Raw genomic sequence first — 19,538 nt, forward strand, 5'->3', positions numbered from 1 at the left:
AGTTGGATCTAAGGTAGGAAACGTGAATACAAGTGAAGGCGTACGAACTTACGGAGACTTGAGACAAAGGTGAGCGAGTCCATGTGTGGGCCTGATTCTGAAAGAATATAAAAATAAAAACGAAGACGATTAAAAGGACGACACTGTTGAGGATTGTTAGGAAAGGAAAATTGCTGCACATGCACACACTTTGACAGTGTTGCAACTGGAGCATTATTTCACTCCTTCTCACTCAGGGCACATCATTGCCCTGAACGTCACAGCAAATTCAAACAGGTGATTACATATAAAGGCTGGGCAAAATTATAATTTATATAATGGATAAAAAGAAACAGAACTATGATACAAAAAGGGCCTTATGAGATTCACATTTTAATTGATGATTTAACTGGATGGTAGCTTTTAATGTGGGGTCTAGGCTGATAAAAAAAAAAAAAAAAAAAACCTTCATAATAAACGCAGCAGTGTTTGAATTGCAGCTTAGTGAGTAAGTTAGAAAAAAATACTTAATGTAGCTGATGACAGAATATAATAATGAGTGGAACTTAGACAGTGTAGGACTCTGTGAAGCTTTAGGGTCATACACCTGAGAAAAAGCTTAAAAGATCATCCACCCAGTTACCAACTCCATGCCAGCACTCTCATGTATACTTAAAGCTAATATTACTATCTATTTCCATCATCAGGATAGATGATCCTATTTAAAGTCCTTGACTTTAAAGAATTTAGCATTTCCTCTAACGGTGGCAATATAGTTCAGCCACAGTCAGGGAAAGCTGTTTGTTTATTTAACATCCACCTTGGTCTCATCTTGTATTATTTTTATTATTGTTATTATTTTTGCCAACGACCCTTGGCATGAAAAATAACATAATTTGGAGGTAAAGCAGCAAAGACTAAATTATTTCTGAATAGTAAAGAATCCTTTAAGAAAATCTTTGATTGCAGATGGTGATCCAGATCCTGCCGAAAATGTAATCACTGGTTTTATATTCCATTTCTGACTCTTCCTGAAAACTTTAATCAGTATCTGTCTATAATTATTTGAGTTATGTTGCAGACAGACAGAAAAACAGATGAACCAACTTCTCTGAAAAAATATATTCCATTTTAATATGCATGCATAAGTGCATTTCATGTAAATGTTTCCTGTTTAGAAATAAAGAATAAAATGCAATAGACACACAAATGCTGGCTCAGTGAACAGCAGAAAAAAGATACACACATATTAGTTGTTTTTCATTACTTTCTGTTAATGAAATTTGATTCTCCTTGGATTTTCTTTTCATTATTACTTGAATTTGCTTTTTCAGTTTGACATCGTCCCTCTTTTAGCACTTTTTGATGGACTTTTCAATGTTTTTTTTTATACATCATCAATACCTTTTTCTCAGCAGTAACTAATGATCAACTGATTGTGGATTTATATGATTAATGTAATTCATTATTTGGGATTACTTACTGTACGAGTACACACATACGTCTATCTCACCATGCACTGGCAGCAGATTCATACCTTTGATTTTGTTCTTTGTAAAACCTACCTATTGTACATAAAATATGAAAGAATTAAAAGACTTCTTTATTTAACAGCGATGAAACAATCTATCAGCAGACTTGCAAAGGAACTTTTAAAAGTGGACACACTTCTGCTATTTGATTTTAACAAATGTCTCTGTCAGAACTTACCACTGTTTGTGTTACTCTCAGGTTAAATGACGTTTCTACATACTTGTCACATTGTTGAATAGTTCAGTCTCATAACACTCCAAGATCATCCACCTCCATATTTTACACAGCCTCCCATTGTATTATGCCACACATTCCCAAAACCAAGTGTCTTTTTTATTTGCTGCTTCTGGTGACTGAAACCCCTCTCAAGCTAGATGTTTTTCATTTCTGTCAGTTTCAAAACATCTTTTAAATGAGATTTTAAATGACACCTGTAAAGGTTTTGCTGCAACCTAATAACACTAGTAAAATATTTTAAATGATTCATTAAGTGTATGTTTTACAAGTGTTTTTCAGGACTTGCAAGGCCAACATTGTAAATAAGAATTTGCTCTTGAGGTTTTTCCTTGTAAAAAGATCTCTTTTTTTCTCCTTATGATCCACTCATTAGAGGAAGCACCACAGACCTACAAACTGGAAAATGTGGCTTACAATAAATTATGTGCATATTTTCAAAACTATCAATACATATTTGCTTATTTAAGTTTTAGTATTAAAATCTGCTAATTTGTTGGCATACCAGTGAGTGCATGGCGTCACAGTAAATTGATATTAATCAACTGAAAATTATGTGTGAAGTACGGCTGCATAATATTAGAAAAACATGCGTTGAGCAACAACAATAACAATAATAATAATAAGATAATAAATTACTTTGACTAAGATGCTTGTCAATTATTCAATATTTGGACCAAAAATCAGAATCAGTGGGTTTCTTGCCTGCAGATTCTGTGCAGATGTTACAGAGGTATAGTATTACCAACAGGCCTGCACATAGAGCTTGTGCACGTAGAAAAATTAACCACATTGGGGGTTTTTTTTTTTCTTACAATTGTTGTATGTCATGAGTAATGAAGAATTCTTGATTTCCTCTGTTGTTGAGAGGAGACACAGTAATGTGAAAGGAGATGAATTAGTTTAACAGCTGGTTGGTCTTCTTCTGGATCAATCTATCACTCCCTGCATCCTCTCATCAGCCTCTCTGGTCTCTGGTTGTGTGATTACTCTGATTTGATTGCCTTACACTGTCTTCCTGCTCTAACAGTCACTCAGTCGCCTCATCAGACATTGAAGGTTTGTGGTTTTGCTGTGTCAGCATTATCCCTCTTCTGATAACGCTCCACCTTTTATAAACATAGAAAATTAAAGATTTGTAAGATTGCTTTCAATTAGTTTTCAGCTATTATAAATGTGTTTGCTCCTCAATACTTTTGATTCATGCGCCGTTCTTGTGACCATTGAATTAAATTTACACTATATATATATATGTGTGTGTGTATATATATATATATATATATATATATATATATATACATATATATACACATATATATACATATATATATATCACCGTTAGTGAGATCTTTCCTTGAAAGTTTGCTTTATTTTATTCCACTTCTGAACTCCTGCATTTCCGATTACTTTTTTTTTTTTTTCAGTTGCAGGTTTCTTCCTCACTTTTTTAACAGTTTTGGTTTTATTTGCCAAAGTTTTGAGATATCATTTCTCACTATTAAAAAAAAACCAAGGTGGGTGAGGGGGGAATATTGTGTTTTTATTAAATGCTTCTTCTCTGTCAAATTGTAGGGCCATGTGCACAAAACCTATTCAGAGCCACGACTAAAATTGCATGTTTGCTCAAAAGAAGACGTGTAAATAAACATTCTTTGTGTCATGTATAAATTTTACTTATATACATTGTTCCACTATCTGAAAACCATTGTCATCTTATCCACACACCTGTAGACACACCTACATTTAATGTGGCTTGTAAAGAAAAAAAAATCTTTCCTTTTTTCAGCTCCAGAATAAAAAGGTAAATGTTCCTTAATAGACATGATTAATACAGGACATCAGGTCAATGTTAAAGCAATTGAGCAGACAGTAGCAGAGCAGAGATCTTTACACATTTTTTACACCTCATTTACCCTCTTTTTAATGTCAAACAAAATGTGTGAATATTTTTCCTTTTATTTGTATATACCCACCATTCATCAATAAAACCCATCATGCCTTTATCGCTGACACTTGAACTAATTCAACACCCAAAATGGCTAAATTAGCAGTAAAAAGCTCATTTGGCTTTTACATGTTCGAGTTGTCACAGATCTCTAACAGCAATTGCTGGGACCTGAATGCACATTTAATCAAGAAAATTGGTGGAATTTCTCTTTCGAAAATTATGTCAGGAAAAAATAAACAGTGGGAAGAGATCCAGAAACAATAATCTCAATTAATTGTAGGAGATCTTTTAACATTGATTAAAGAAGTTTCTCCTTGTGAAAAGAGCCGGGTGTTAATGCTGTAGAGGTCTGTAATTACTTCAGTTTATTTGGATTTTTACTTCTTAAAGCACTGCAGAGTTTACATAGCAGAAATCATGGTTTTATTTGCTGCACACAGCAGGGAGAGAGTAAAAAGCAGCAATCTAATCAACACACATATGACGCTTGATGCAAGTTTATCCCACAATTACCTGTTGCACTCATTTCCAAAATATCTGCTCCTTGTGTGAGGTGGTAGAGATGGTAGAAGGTAAATCATTTCGGAAATGTCCAGCTGATTGGATGGACGTTTTTCTTTCCTTCTTCTTTTTTTTTTAAATTTTAGGTCACTTGTTGACACTACTGACATGCACAAGTCACCATCGACTAAACTGGTGTTCTCATCAGAAGAAAGTTGCTAGAAACCCACCAGAGGTGAGAGATTAAACATCCGAGCAGTGAATTTGGCTTACATGTATGATGAGGTTCCCCCAAAGAAACTCCAGCTAAATGGACAGAACTCTAATTTACCAACTTTGCATGTAATTGTACTGACTTGGTTAACAATGATACCAAACAGGAGTCAATTGTGGGGCCACCTGTCTGCCCGTTTGGGCATGATTGGGTCATGCAACAGGACATTGATCTCCAACACATCAGCAACAGAATGGCTTGAAATGAATGAAACCATAATTGAAAATATAAAAGGTTCCATATGACGCAATGGCCAAGCCAAAGTATGAACTTAAGCCTAATTGCAATGCTGATCCAGGACCATAAAATCCTTACAACTTATTTTGAAAGTGTGTTTTTTAAATGACACTTAATGTTTCTTCTGGAATACTTTTGATGTTTTATATGAAGCGTTTTGAATAGTGTTGTAGATTAAATGTGATATGCAGATTAACTTGCATTGGTTGTCTACTAATCAAAAACCCATGTAGCATCACAGTCCAGTCAAAGGTAGTATACCAACCTTGTAATCTCATAAAATTTATGATTTTCATGATTATCAGAAACATAACTTGTGCAATATACAGTGATATGTCTTCATTCATGTTGTCATAGTGACGGGGTTGTCCTTTTAGAGTAGTTAGTTAGTTGTAGCTTTTAGAGCCCTGATGATGAACCAGCTACTACTTGGATTGGACTTTAAAAACTTTAATTGGCCTGTTTCAGTGGTGTATCTGCATTTAAAATCCTGTTTGAACACGATAATTTTGGTATAAAACTGTATTATAGAGATGTGCATCAAGAAACTTCAATGAATTGAAGCAATGTTATAATATAACCGGGTCTCCACAGCTATAGAGTTTATTGCTGCTTTAAATGGTTCCACAAACTGTTGAGTTATGGGAGATGCTAAAGTTTTTCAAAGACTGTCTCTCAGTGTCTATCTATTTTTTTTTTTTAAAAAAAGCTCAGCTTTTGTTGTGTTTTTGTCAGTCTGAGGTTGCATTCACTGAATTTTTAGATCTGGTTTGGATTAGATTATCCTTAGTTAGACAAGGTATGTGATACCTAAAAATTAATAGAGAATATGTTTGTTTATCTTTTTTTTACATGATTTAGATACCTGGATAATGCATAGAAAACTCAGTGATTGAAGCTGGTGTGTGAAAGCGCCTCACATATCCTTTATCTGAGCAACAAAAAGATTTTCAGACTGCACAAACAGAAAAACTTTGCAAATGAAGCCCAAAAACAAAATTCACTTTTTGCTGTTTGCGTCTGTGTGGTTTTCTACAGTAAGAAACATAAATATATAATCAAATATGTGTGTGTAGATGATTGTATAAGTCTATGAGCCCACATCCTTAATAATGAATGTTACCTTGCTGTATTGTTCTAACACTTCTTGTTATGCTCTCAGTATTTCTGTGCAGCTGACAGATTTTTTTTTTATGACTCTCTTTTAATTGGACTCCAGAAAACTGCTTAAATGTAGTTATGCATGAAACAGAAACAAAGGGTACAACACACAGCTTATTTCTGGCAATTTTAACATTATTCTTATTATAATTATCACATATTTGCATTTTTGAGACAAGCACAATATGCTGAACTCTTTCCATTAAATCTGACTTCAACACATTTGAACACATGCACTTGTTTTTACACTTTAAAATCTTTAAGTAATTCTTGCAGGGTTTTTTCCCCATGTGCTTTTCTTGGATGAACCCTGATTCTTGCAGCCTGCTCCCTGTGCCTGTTTTATCTCTCACCCTTCCACTCCTGGACCACATTTCCTCTTCATCCTCCTGTGTACACTGGATGTGCAGACACACTGTCTTTATGGTGAGACTTCCTGCTGGCATGGTGCCAAGAACAGCTCTAATCTAATAAACAGAGCAATCAAACCACTACTGTACTGCACCACAGTGGGGTTAAGAGTGTGTGCCTCAGAGGCAGAGGGCATTGATGGGTTACAGTCCAACAAGGACTGGCTTTTACAGACCCTATTCTCTCTGCATGCTTGCCATCTGTTGTGTATTGTCAGTGTGTCAGCTGTGATGTGAATGTATGTTTGTGTATCTGGCTCAGAGCTTCTGTTGTTTTTGGACAGTCAAATCTGTAGGCTGAGTAAAGACTGCAGCACCGAAGGCTTGATCTTGAGATCTGTGTGAGTTAAGGAGGCTTTGAGTGCAGTTTTCTTTGCTCCTGACCACTCAAAGTAAAACCAGGCCAAAGCCATCCTCTCTCTGCAGGAGGTACAACATAACTCTGTGGACACTGGACATTGCTAGGGCTCTTAATGTATTCTCATTGCTTACTTGTAGTTCTCTTTATCCTGCACTGCAGCTTCTTCTTCAGACACACACTAGTGCCATACCAACAGCAAACCTCTTGGGACTGAAACCATTGAATTAATGTACAAAATATGTTTTCCCTTGAGCCCAAATGGAAAGGAACACTTGGAAAACCTGCAGGACACCGGTCCTTGAGGACCAGGGTTGGGGACCCCTGCATTAGATAACAAACTTTATGTATTCCCCTGCTTATAGTATGCTCATATTAGTGCATTTGTCTGGATGTATACTGCCATCTGCCTGTGTGTAAAACTCATAAAATATTACCATACATCTGTCCGGTTTTTAAATATTTATTGGATAATTTTACCCATTGTGTGATCTGATGCTTTTACACCTTTAGAGCTATGGTCCAGTGCAGTCAAAAGTGTTTGAGTCTCAGCCACTCGTGGAAGTTAGGACTTTATTCCCACTGACCTGAAATTTTTCAGTACAATAAAGGAGGCACTTCAGGCAGAAAATTAGAAAACCTGCACTCTGCTGTTACAACATTGATAAGGAAATGGAGCTCATAAGCCACTAATGGGGCACTGAATTAGTTTGACAGTGACTAGATGAATGAGATGAAGCCACATGGGAACCCTGTTAATGTAGCATAATGGCTGATATGTGATCAGAAATAAGCATTTATTTCAGGATGAATCACAGGCTGGATGATGGGAAGTTTGAATTTTTTGTTGTTGCTTTTATGTTTTGCTTTCAAAATGAACATGATGTAATACTGGAAAGGCTTAATCCGTATGATGAGTTTGTCACTCTGCACCACGTAATTGCTTTTCTGAGTTTCAGTCTTTTAGAGAAAGAATTTCCAATAGCTGTTCTTTTCCTTGATTTTGGAGCCATTTTGCTTCCTGTTCAATGCTTATAAAGAGGAGCTGTAGTTTTTGTTCAATGTTTTTGTTTTTGTTCAAAGAAAGGTTTAGCAGTTTAAGTGGACTTGCTACTTCAATAGACTCTAACCAGCTGATTTAAACTTATTTCTGTCCTAAAGTTAGTCTTGGCTCACCAGTTGATTGCTCTAAAGTGGTACGTAAACACGCTAAATGATGGATCAAACTTATCAGTGACTTCCCTCTAAGTGAAAAAACATACAGATAATTTATATCTACTCTGTATTAATTTGTCATTTGCATGAAGATGTTATAACTGAGAATGTTAAACAAATTAGAATACCTTAAGCCAAGGGGATTCCTTATGTTCCCACTGGCTTATGTCTCGTCTGACCTCACCCCAGAGACATATCTATTCATTCAGGGCAGTTTAAAAAACAACTCAAAGTTCAATATTGCAGCAACATTTGTGTCAGTGTGTTCATGTGAACAACTAAAATCCCCACATGTGTAAAAGTAGAGGTGTGAAAAGTCAAGATTCTGTCTGCCCCTAGTCCCGGGTCCTAATTAAATTATAACTGGCTAATCACTTGAGCTGTGATTCTAATCACAAGTGTCATTAAGTGCTCCTTGTGTCTCATCAGCTGACAGGTGGAGGTGGGGAGAATGTTGATATTGTTTCATTTAACCTTGAATTATGCAAAAGCAATCTTACATGGTCCAGTCATTACCAATGTTAATAGAAATTATGATTACATGTGCTTTATTTAAAAAGAATCATATACATAATGTTGTTGTTTTTTTAAACTATCTTTGGTCAACACTAAGTGTGTGTGTCTGTGTTTGTCCAGGGGAAGGAGACGGCAGAGGAAGAAGATGAAGTTGCCGTGGGCATGGATAAAGGCTTTATGGATGAATTCTTTGAGCAGGTCTGGTTCTGTCCTTTTCTTATCATCTTTCTCTGTTTGTCTCTATTTTTCCATTCATGCAGCAACAGGTTCCTACTTTGGTAATGTCATGCCGTCCTGAATAATAACTCAAGTCATTTGTAACATCATTATTTTCCTGGTTATTACTCTGTTTCTGATATTGAATCAAATCGGTTTGGTTTTTGCAGGGAGCTGTAATCAATCACATACAACTGGTTTGCATCTATTTGATTTATAACTTTTGGATTAATTGCATTATAGGTATTTATTGATTCAGTTCATCACACAAGTATTAACTCAGCTCTTACATTTCACTTATTTCTGTGCAGTGCAGAAACCACTTGCACTGAGCTTGACTACATCTGCATTCTTGTTTGCATCTAAGAGTGTATTTCCCTCTATGAGGCCTGTGCACATAGGGACACAAGCTGAATCTCATCATGGCTCTGAGGGCGAGAACCCCATTTCAGTGGAGCTGCAGTTGGCATCTCTGGAGAGATGGAGGCCTGCTGTGAATCATTAGTCATATGAAGGCAGGCTGACTTCACTTTGGGATATTTTTTGCTGTGTATAAAATAGCCTCTGAAAATTCCTTTTTAATGGATCTGATCTCCCACAGTGAGTTTAAAATGTCGAATTGGTCACATTTAGCTAGTAAGACTTTATAACCCTAATCCAAATAAAGTCATGTAAAATGTAAATAAGAACAGAATACAATGATTTTCTAATCTTTTTTAACCTATACACATCTGAATACACTACAAAGAGAAGATATTCAAATTTTAATGCATTTTTTTAAAAGAACAGCTGAGATGGTTTCTGCAGAGGAATGTTGAGCGGAGTTTATTAAGGGAAATATTATTGCTTTCTCTCCCAATGCTGTCGTGTCAGACACACACACACACTGCCGTCCTAAATGCTGCCGTTTAACTTCACATTGTTCATGAGAGAGACAATGGTATTCACTGTGTTCAACAGCTAATTACACTTACTGCTTCACAACCATTAATCTCCCTCCATCTTCTGAGTGCTCCATACTTAGCCTGTAGATTTCTCCAGCCAGTAGAACGTACACTCCCTGTCCAATGGGTGTGAGCCGAGAATCGCAGATATGCAGAATTTTGCCTCATTGGATTCAAATCTAAATGGAAATTTGTAAAATTTGTGTTTATTATGAATGAACTGATGAAGAACTCAGCCTTTAATCAAATATAATCTAATAAATACTATTTTTATTATTTTTCGTTGCAATTTTCTAATCATTAATTTATCTATCTATCTATCTATCTATCTATCTATCTATCTATCTATCTATCTATCTATCTATCTATCTATCTATCTATCTATCTATCTATAACATGCATAAACTGTATATTTATAATTTCATACTCTATCATCTTCTCTACACATCGCAAAAATATCTATCCCATATGATTTCATATTTCCTACTCCCTTTTGTTTAGTCTGTTTGCTCCCTTTCTCTTTCTCCCTACTTCTTCCCATCCTCCTCACATGTATTTGTACGGGTTCTCATGTCCTGTATGTTTGCTCTTACTATCACAATTTTTTTTTAAAAAGAAAAGAAACTGAATAGCGGGGTGTTCATTGCTGTTTTTGTAGTTATGTTTGTAACTCTCTTTTTTTTCCATTTAGAGAGTTTAAATAAGAATCAAGCTCAAGCAGTTTAGCAGGCTGTTTAGTAACCAGAAGTTGAGGGTTCAAATCCCACTTTATCCCAGTCACTGGTTGTGTTGCTGTGAATAAATAATTGGTTAATTGTAAAGTGTTTTGTCTGGTTTAAAGTAGAGGTGAGATACTTTAAGGGGAGGGAAAACTTTATAAATGATGATGACTTGGAATCTCTGTCTCTCTGAGTCTTTGTCCTGCCAAGAGCTAAGATAGAAGCAATGTCTGGTTTCTGAATGAAATTACATGAAATTAAATGAAGAATACTTTATTTAGCCCATAGGAATATTGCAACATATTACGATGAGAGATCAAAGTGCATAAATTTAAAAGGACTGTATCATCTGACAATAGGGCAGATGTCACCTCATTATCCCCAAACTGGCTGTTTTTCTCTCATTTCTTCTCAGCTGTTCATCTCGGACTTTCTGCAAACTATGTAGGAAAATACCTATTTTATATATATATATATATATATATATATATATATATATATATATATATATATATATATATATATATATATATATATATATACATACATATACACTACTCACAAAAAGTTAGGGATATGTGACTTTCAGGTGAAATTTATGGAAAATGCAATATGTTCATGCTACAGTGATATAATATCATAAAAGTAAGACATTTAAGTAGAAGGATGCACTACTGATTTCCTCATCTCAAAAAATTCATTCAACACAAAAGGTAACAACAATGGTAGTTACACCACAACAAAAAATTTGAACGTCTCAGTATCTCGTCATGTGCCCTTGAGCATCAATTACAGCTTGACAACGACGTCTCATGCTGTTCACAAGGCAACTTATTGCCTGCTGAGGCATGGCATCCCACTCTTCTTGAAGGGCAGCCCTCAGGTCATTGAGGTTCTGGGGTGCAGGGTTTCAAGCCTCTACACGACGGCTCAGCTGACCCCACAGGTTTTCAATGGGATTCAGGTCTGGAGAGAGTGCAGGCCATTCCATTTGAGGTACACCAGTCTCCAACAGCCGTTCCCTGATGATGCGGCCTCGATGAGCAGGAGCATTGTCGTCCATGAAGATGAAATTAGGCCTGTGCTGTTCATGTAGGGGAACAATCACTGGATTAATGATGTTATTCAGGTAGTATGGGCTTGTCACTGTACCATTCACAAAGTGTAGGTCAGTTCTGTACCAAGTGGACACCCCTACCCACACTGTAACACCGCCACCACCAAAAGCTCGCCTGGTGACAACAGTGGCTGATGCATAGCGCTCTCCCTGACGTCTCCAACATCGTTGCCGGCCATCATTTCTGCTCAGTGTGAATCGACTTTCATCAGAGAACAGCACTGAGGCCCACTGGTTCCTCGTCCAGCGTAAATGCTCCCTGGCCCATGCAAGACGATGATGCCTGTGCCTGGTGGTGTGGTCAGGTACCCGTGCAGGTCGTCTAGCACGCAGACCACGCTGGTGGAAACGGTTTCGAATGGTCTGACGTGACACTTGGGTGCCTCTCACCTCTCTTAAACTTGCCTGGAGTTGAGTGGCATTCATCATCCGGTTTCTCAGGGCAGTGTTCACAATGTAGCGGTCATCAGCACGAGACGTGGCCAAAGGATGTCCACTTCTAGGCCTTTCTGTGACTCTTCCAGTCTCTCCATATCTCTGTTGCAACCTGCTGATGACACTCTGTGACACTCCAAGCTCAGTGGCCACTTCTGTCTGAGAACGTCCTGTTTGAAGCATCACAACGGCAAGGGACTGTTGTTCCATTGTTAGGTGTCGTCTTGGTCTCATGATGTCAAAATGTGAACAGCATGATGAGGACAACTGTTTAAACACCAGCTCTAATTGAACCAGGACATTTATTGGTCAATTCAAGGATCACACACCTGCCGTGATTTTTGCCGTTAAGCTCCTTGTTAGAGAAAAGCAACTTGTGCAAAATTTATTGACACATTTAACAGTTGGACATGTGCATTTAAAAGCTTAGAGAAGATCACATTAAGTTCACCTGTACAGGTTTGAATGCATTTTATGCTTGTTGTGAAATTTCACCCAAAAGCTGAATATCCCTAACTTTTTGTGAGTAGTGTATATATAATTTTAGTTTGTGGCATTTGAGAAAAAGAAGAAAGCAACAATTTAAGAAAAGTTGTAGAGAGATCAGCAGAAAACAATTTGAGCTCCAGCTAGAACAATTTTAAGATGAGAGCAGTATGTATATGTTGGACAGCAGGGGGAGAGATGAAGAACAGGTAATGAGAGCAGATTAAGAGAACAGCAATCATGCTTTCACACTGACTGCATTAACTAAAGTTTTAATGGTGATTTGGATGGATAGCAAACAGTGGAGAGACTCCCAAACCAATACCGTAAACTGAACCTCGTAATGTGGAAAATCATGGTACAATCTATGTGGAATTTGTTCATGAATAAAGGTGGCTGTGTCTGGTTTGGGGGAACCTATTTGCTTGTCCATTTGTGTGGCTCTGCAATGATTTCCTGTATTGTTTTTAATATGTAATTCTCAATTTTGCATGGCTAGAAGATGCTTTGAAGAACTCAAAACCAATAACATCTTGTACACTTAATATTTTGACTATTTTGCTATTTTTCTTTATTATTATCTGTTACCTGAGCTATTTGTTAAGGAAAGAAGCAAAAATAAATATGTTACTTTTAGTTCAGTCTGAACATGAAAAGGTTTATAAGGAAAAAAAAAGATCTTCATTTTAAGTAATAAAGTGCAGGAATATAGGAAAAAGTCTTCTAAAAGAAAAAAGTTAATGTATTTGAAATAAAAGAGTAAAGTTTTAATGATGTAAAAATCATTACATTTGTCAGGACTGCTCTCACATTGTGTAACAAAGGTCTTGTGGTATCCCTGGAGTTCTTCACCTCGCATGATGCAAGAATCATGTGTGCAAAGGCAAGACAGTCTTGCTGTGGCCTTAAGCTTTTGTTCCCTTTACTAGGTAATAATTCGACTTTTACAACAGGAGAACTCACATCAGAAGACATTGCTACAAGCTTCAGAAGATTTTGAGTTTTGCTGGCTGACAAAGTGAGGAAATGTTTCATAGTGCCAAAAAGTATGTTGGGTTCACAGTGAGTTTGGCAGTTTGGTGATCTGCTCACACTGTCTGGAATTATTAATAGGTGCATTTTAGTAAAAGCAGCAGCAAACAATGTGGAGCACAACAGAACCAGTGAATCTTGTTTCTTGTAATCTAACAGCTGGGATGACTGTGCTCAGCAATGTCAAGTTGTTGAAAATATTTCTAGGCTGCATGTTTTGACTAAGAAATAAAAATTCAGCTGCTGACTTAATTGAAGACACTCCAGAAGACTGAATCCTAGTTTTATGTAATATCTCTGTGGAAAACTATAATTATCTGTCAACGTCCCTTCAAGGCTGAATTCCTGGCTCACTTGGTACTGTCTGAAGATGTTTAATTTTTTTGGAGGACTTTTTGGTCATTTAGGAGCCACGATGATGCAGTTGAAAATGTGGACGGTGAAACCTCAGGTTCAGAAACTGCTGTAAGACCTAGAGAAAAGTTGAGTTGGATGGACAATTTTGTTGTTGTAGTCGTCACACAGCTAGCCTTCTCTCCTACGCTTTATCCCTTGGCACTACTTTTTATCTGTCCATCCATCCATCCATCCATCCATCCATCCATCCATCCATCCATTTACTATACTCACTCATTCCAGTCCGATGCTCCAAGAGCATCTGAGCTTATCAGCTGCTATCAGGGAAGAGACAGGGTAAGAGGTTACAGAACAACAGAAGCAGATAAACGCGGTAAAAACCTAACCTCCTTGGCAGAGGTAATAATAACAGTTGTCTTTCATGAATGCCAAAATTGGACTTGTCTACTTGAAAAAAACTTTTTTTTTTTGTGTGTGTGTGTAAGTGTATCAATTGTTGTATATCTATCTCAGGAGTGTCAGAAGTTTTTTTTTCTCCCCTTTGAATAAATATGGCGCCAGGTTGTCATTGTAAATGTGAAGTTGCTCTCAATTGGTTTTACCTGCTAAAATAAAGTAAAAAATAAAATAAAAAATATTGCCGTGTGTCTTATGAATACTGGAGGATACATTGTTACTCAGTAACATCATTTCTCAGCTGAGGCAGCAGTTTCATTTGCTCCATTTCATTTGTTATTTTTCTCACATTTTCACATAAAAATGTAAGCTAGCAGCATTGAACAATGGAATTATCTTCTCACAACATAAACAATATTTATATCCATTCACACAACTCTTCTCAGTCTACTCTTACAGGCCAACAATGCACACAGATGAATGCATTATATACAAAGTGGAAACCACAGATCAAACCACTCACACTCTGACTAGTGACCGCTCTTCCCCCAGAACTACAACTGCCCCCATGTCTAACTTATTTATTGTCTCTGACTCTGTATACAGACAAATGAATACTCTACTGTACGGTGTCTCCCACATGGTTGCTCAGAGCAATTAAATTGTTATTAAAAGAAAAAAACATTTACAGATTCAATTGTCAGTTAATTAGAAAGATAATTACAGAATAACAATTAAGGCTTATTGAAGGATGGCTTTGAAATGTAGCAGAGTCATGAAAAATGAAAGAGGGAAGATGGACAGCCACTGAAAGGGGATAAAAACTGTCTTAATGATGGATGTATTATCGAGCAGAATGAAAGGAGAAGGTGCTGCTCACAAGCAGAGCAGGTGTAAAGGAGGAGAAAGTGATGAGCAGTATGACAGAATGAGATGAAAGTTCAAATTGATGAAGTCACCGACAGATGTGGCCCGCTGCTCTTCCAGCTGTTGGCATGAGCCTGCAGCAGCAGTGTTGGTGATGAGGCAGCTGCAAGCAGGAGGGAGGTGATTGGTCAGAATGTCAGACCTTTATCTTTGTGGCAGATGATGCAGAGTTCAAAGAAAAATATGAATGCGATAAGCTGCCTGGGTCAGTTTTCTCTTATTAATGATATAACATGTAAATTCTGATAGGTCCTACGATCTGTTGGGGGACAGATCATTATACGACTCCTTGTGTAGCATAAAGGAAAGGGGAGAAAAAACTCACTTGGCAGTTCTACAAGTTAAAATGAAAAGAAATGAAAGAAATCAATGTTACAGAATTGGATTTAATGAAATTGTAATGAAAGTCAAGTGTCCAAACAAACTATGGCATAAACTTCCCTTCTCTTCCCCTGCTGACTGCTCAGTAGCCCCCTGGTCACACACATGCCTCATAGAGTTTTCTCATTTAACAAAGTCACAGAAAATCAGTGCAAAGTTCAGTCTCTGACAGCATCACTCAGGCTAATGACTGCTGCCTCCTGCCTTTGTGCTGAGCACATCTAAAGCACCTCTTGGTCCCTCTTTTAACAGGTTGAAGAGATCCGGGGTTTCATCGAGTCTCTGGCAGAAAAAGTTGAGGAGGTGAAGAGGAAGCACAGTGCCATCCTTGCCTCACCTAACCCTGATGAGAGTAAGGCTGTTTGTTCTATTTACCATTTCTTCCAGCTATTGTGTTACATGTGTGTATGTTTCCCATAAGGTCATGCATTGTGTCCCCAATGCTCTATGTTGTAGTGTGACTCCTGCATTTGGTTCACTGGAATCAGACTGACACCTACATGTGTCTGTGCATCAGAGTGTGCAGCTTTGATCAGGTTCAGTTTGTTTGGACTTGTATCTGTTCTGGGTTGAGAAACGGGTCCATGGCATCCATGCAGACCCTTCACACCCTGCACACTCACTGTTCAAACTTCTGCAGTCTGGTACACGGTTTAGAGCTCTGTACTTAAAAACTGACAAGAACAGTTTCTTCCCCCAGGCCATCGCTGTCATGAACAAAATTCTCGCTGACGCACATTTACACCTGGCCCTGTAACCTCAACCTGTAATCACTGCCAATATGATGTGGATGCCATGTAAATAATTATAGAATACCATGTTTGTTGTTTGTACTTATATGAGGATTTATTAATTTTTTATTTAATTTTGTTTTTATTTTACATTTATAGATAATTATTTCAACTTTTTTTCTTATTCTTTTAATTGTAAGAACAAGGAGAGCAACTTGCCACTGGAGTCAAATTCCTTGTTTGTACGAACTTGGCAAATAAAGTGATTCTGAATCACACCTCCTCAGATTTAGTTAGTTTCCCTTCAGATTGGGCTTCCTGTATATTGCTTTTTTCCTGATTTACTCTGAGACATTAGACTTTTTTTACACAGATTTCCCACCTTACAGCACAGAAGAGGAAGTCTTTATTAAGCAGGTGTCTGTGGGACTTAGCCTTTGATTTTCACAAGCAAAGAGAGGTTGCTCAGCACCGTACTGATGTGTGCTTTCACTCTGCAAGTTACTTTCACATAGTAAAATTCATTAGTAAGAGCCTCGTGTTCCACTTTGCCATCTCATACTTTTCGCTTGGCTCTTTGTCTCCATTGTTGACTCAGAAATGTGTGTATCAACCTTGACCTCCTATTCTGCCTCTGTACTTGCACACTTATTCTCAACAAAGGCATTTCAGTCTGATGCAACGGGGTCCTGAAAAGCAGGGTAATATAATGTAAAGTATTCATCATGAGTCTCAAGAGACTTGTACAGTCTGTGAAATTGTCACGGTGGCTGTAGTGATGTGGACCCAAATGCAGGAGTCGGGAAGCCGGTATGCAGGAATCAGACATCATTTTAATCCATGCCAAAGTGAGGGCCAAAAACCAACAATGAACCAGCAACACAAGACAAGAAGTGAGGGGTATAAATACACGGAACACAATGACAGGTGAAGTAATTAACAAAATGAAACCAGGTGAATTCAATAACAGGAAATCAATGAAGCTAAACGAGAACCGAGGGAACTAAACAGGAAACTACAAAATAAAACAGGAACCCTGAAAACAAAGCAAAGGGAGAAACCCAAATCCTGACAGAAATAGCAGTGAAAATAATAGTGATAAAGTTATATGAGCCAAAACTGACCCTCATGCAAACTGTTTGATTTTAAAATGAATGTTTAATTAATTCTATTGTCCAAGCTGCAAAGTCTGATGAAAAAAACATCAGAAAAAAAGGTCCTTCATTTTATAAGAAATTGAGAAGATAAAAGATCAGTTTGTCAGAAAAGCAAAAAGCCTGCCTGTAGATGGAGTCTGTGATAGATTACAGAGGACCTTGAAGATGTTTAGAGCTGTACTGTCCACCTATCAGTCCTGACTGTCCTTTTAAGGCATTTAAGTTCTCACAGTGAAATCCTGTCTCCTGTTTTGTCCATTTTCTTCAATTTTCTGCTTTTCCTCTCTATTACTCTCTAATCCTGCCTTTACCTCTTTGGCCGTTGTTTTCACTTTCTGACATATTTCTCTTTTTTCTTCCCCTTTGCTCAATTTAGCCACTCACATCTTTGCTTTTGTTTAAATTGTACTGGATGTTTTCTCCACTTCATCGGTCCCCCATCTCTGTCCTCTTGTACCTCTTCCTCTCATTTATGTCAGGCATTTGATCCCAACTTCTGCTTTCACAAGGAGGGTGTTACTCATAATAGTGACACCACCAATCCTTTTTCCTCTCCCATGATCCCCTACCTCCCACCTACCTGAAAACATTGATTTGCTCACTGCTGCGGGCATCAAATGAGCCCCTGTAAGTAGCATGAATGTGTCCGTCTCAGGCAGGGCAGGGCAAAGCAGCACTGAGGCAAGGTGCTGTGTTGCAGATACAAATTCTTCTACAAGCCATATCTCTTGTGACTGCACTCAGTGCTTGGTGTCTGTGTGTGTGTCAAACTGATAAATGCAAAAAAATTCACATTAGTCAGCTGTTGATGGAAATGTCTGGTTCATTCATTACTGGGAGGTTTTGGTTTTTTCTTTGCTGCCACAGAAGAGAAAGAGATTAAAATAAACTTTATAAAATATCCAAGAAGCTCCTTTGTTTGCTGAGCCATATTTTTTGTGGCATGTTATTTTTTCTGTGCAATTCTTTCTGCAATGATTGTAAATCCTTCCAAAACTTTGTGTTGAAAAATGCATTTTGATCAGAAACTTAACTGAAAAGATGACTTTTCTGTCAAAATATTGCAAAATGAACAGCAGTAAAATATTCACACTGAAGGTTGCTATGATGTTTTTTCTCACTTCTCTCACTCTATGTATGCTTCTGGCAATGATGGCATGATGAATGTTTTTATAGTAATACATTGCGGTCTCACTTATACACTTGAAAAAGCAAATAAATAAATAAATGGAAAAAAGGGGTTAAGGTCAGCAGCCACACAAATGGGTGTTGTGAGGCTTTACGTTGCCACAATAATGCTTTAAAGTCTTTGTAAAGGCTGGCTCTGCTCTGCAAGCACTCCAGTTGCACCTCAAGGCTCTATGTTAGGCTAAAAAAGCAAGCTTCGTATCAAGATTTATGGAGGGGATAACTATGACTGAGGGTTTAGTGATTACAAAGACTTAAAAACAACAAACTGTATCTTAATGAACCATTCAAATCTAATTAAATATGACTTACTTTATCTATACCACTATAATGTTCTCCTTTCTTGCTACCCCTCTTGTCAATGCTTATTCAAAGTAAGATCTAAGTCTCTCTTCTCCATAACGCTGGATACAAGAAGGAACACACTGGAGTCATTCTATATAGTTTATTTATCATTTTGGTCATTGCCTTTCGATTTTTGAAATAGGTGAATGATTAATAACACAATAACTATGCATTACTGTCTGTGAGTCTTTGTTTATCTGTATTTGACTTTAAATTAGACCATGTTCACAATATTGACTGTTGTGTTCTGTCTAACAAGTCATGGCAAACCTAAAAGAAAGACTATGTTTATCAGGATCGCACATCAAATGGATAGTTAGTTAAATTTGTGATAGATTGCTGCACAAAGGGCCTTGTTTTTGTCCATAAACTGATCTGGCCCTGCGATGGACTGGCAACCTGCCCAGGGTGTGCTCTGCCTCTCGCCATAAGACTGCTGGAATAGGCTCCAGCTTCCCCGCGACTCCTTATTGAACGAAGCAGTTTGGATAATGAATGACTGAATAAACTAATCTGAAATTCTAATGAAAGGCTGGATAAAAAGTTGTCACTAAAAACATAAAAAATATTTAAATAGGTATTATAACTTGTCCAAGTATTTTAAAAAATGTCATGGTTGTGCATTCATAGGCTGTAGGGTTCTCAGTTCAGTCCTACAAGAGCTGCAGACCATCAGGTTTTCCATCTACCATTGCTCCTACACAGCTGACTCAAATGAAGTGTTTGAAATGGAAAATCTGT

The 19,538-nt window shown here is 37.3% G+C and overlaps 1 protein-coding gene across 1 annotated transcript in view; it reads left to right on the forward strand.

Annotated features, from left to right (window-relative positions):
* Nucleotides 1-19,538, forward strand: part of stx1a (syntaxin 1A (brain)) — a gene marked incomplete at both ends in the record, with an annotated part of 67,578 nt that overhangs the window by 6,555 nt on the left and 41,485 nt on the right. Inside the window, 2 exons of the mRNA XM_079247065.1 lie at nt 8,487-8,564; nt 15,629-15,728. Coding sequence (XP_079103191.1) covers nt 8,487-8,564; nt 15,629-15,728 — 178 coding nt within the window. The remainder of the gene's footprint in view (nt 1-8,486; nt 8,565-15,628; nt 15,729-19,538) is intronic.

Source organism: Telmatherina bonti (genome assembly GCF_933228915.1).
Source record: "Telmatherina bonti genome assembly, chromosome: 9".
Classification (NCBI taxonomy): domain Eukaryota; kingdom Metazoa; phylum Chordata; class Actinopteri; order Atheriniformes; family Telmatherinidae; genus Telmatherina; species Telmatherina bonti.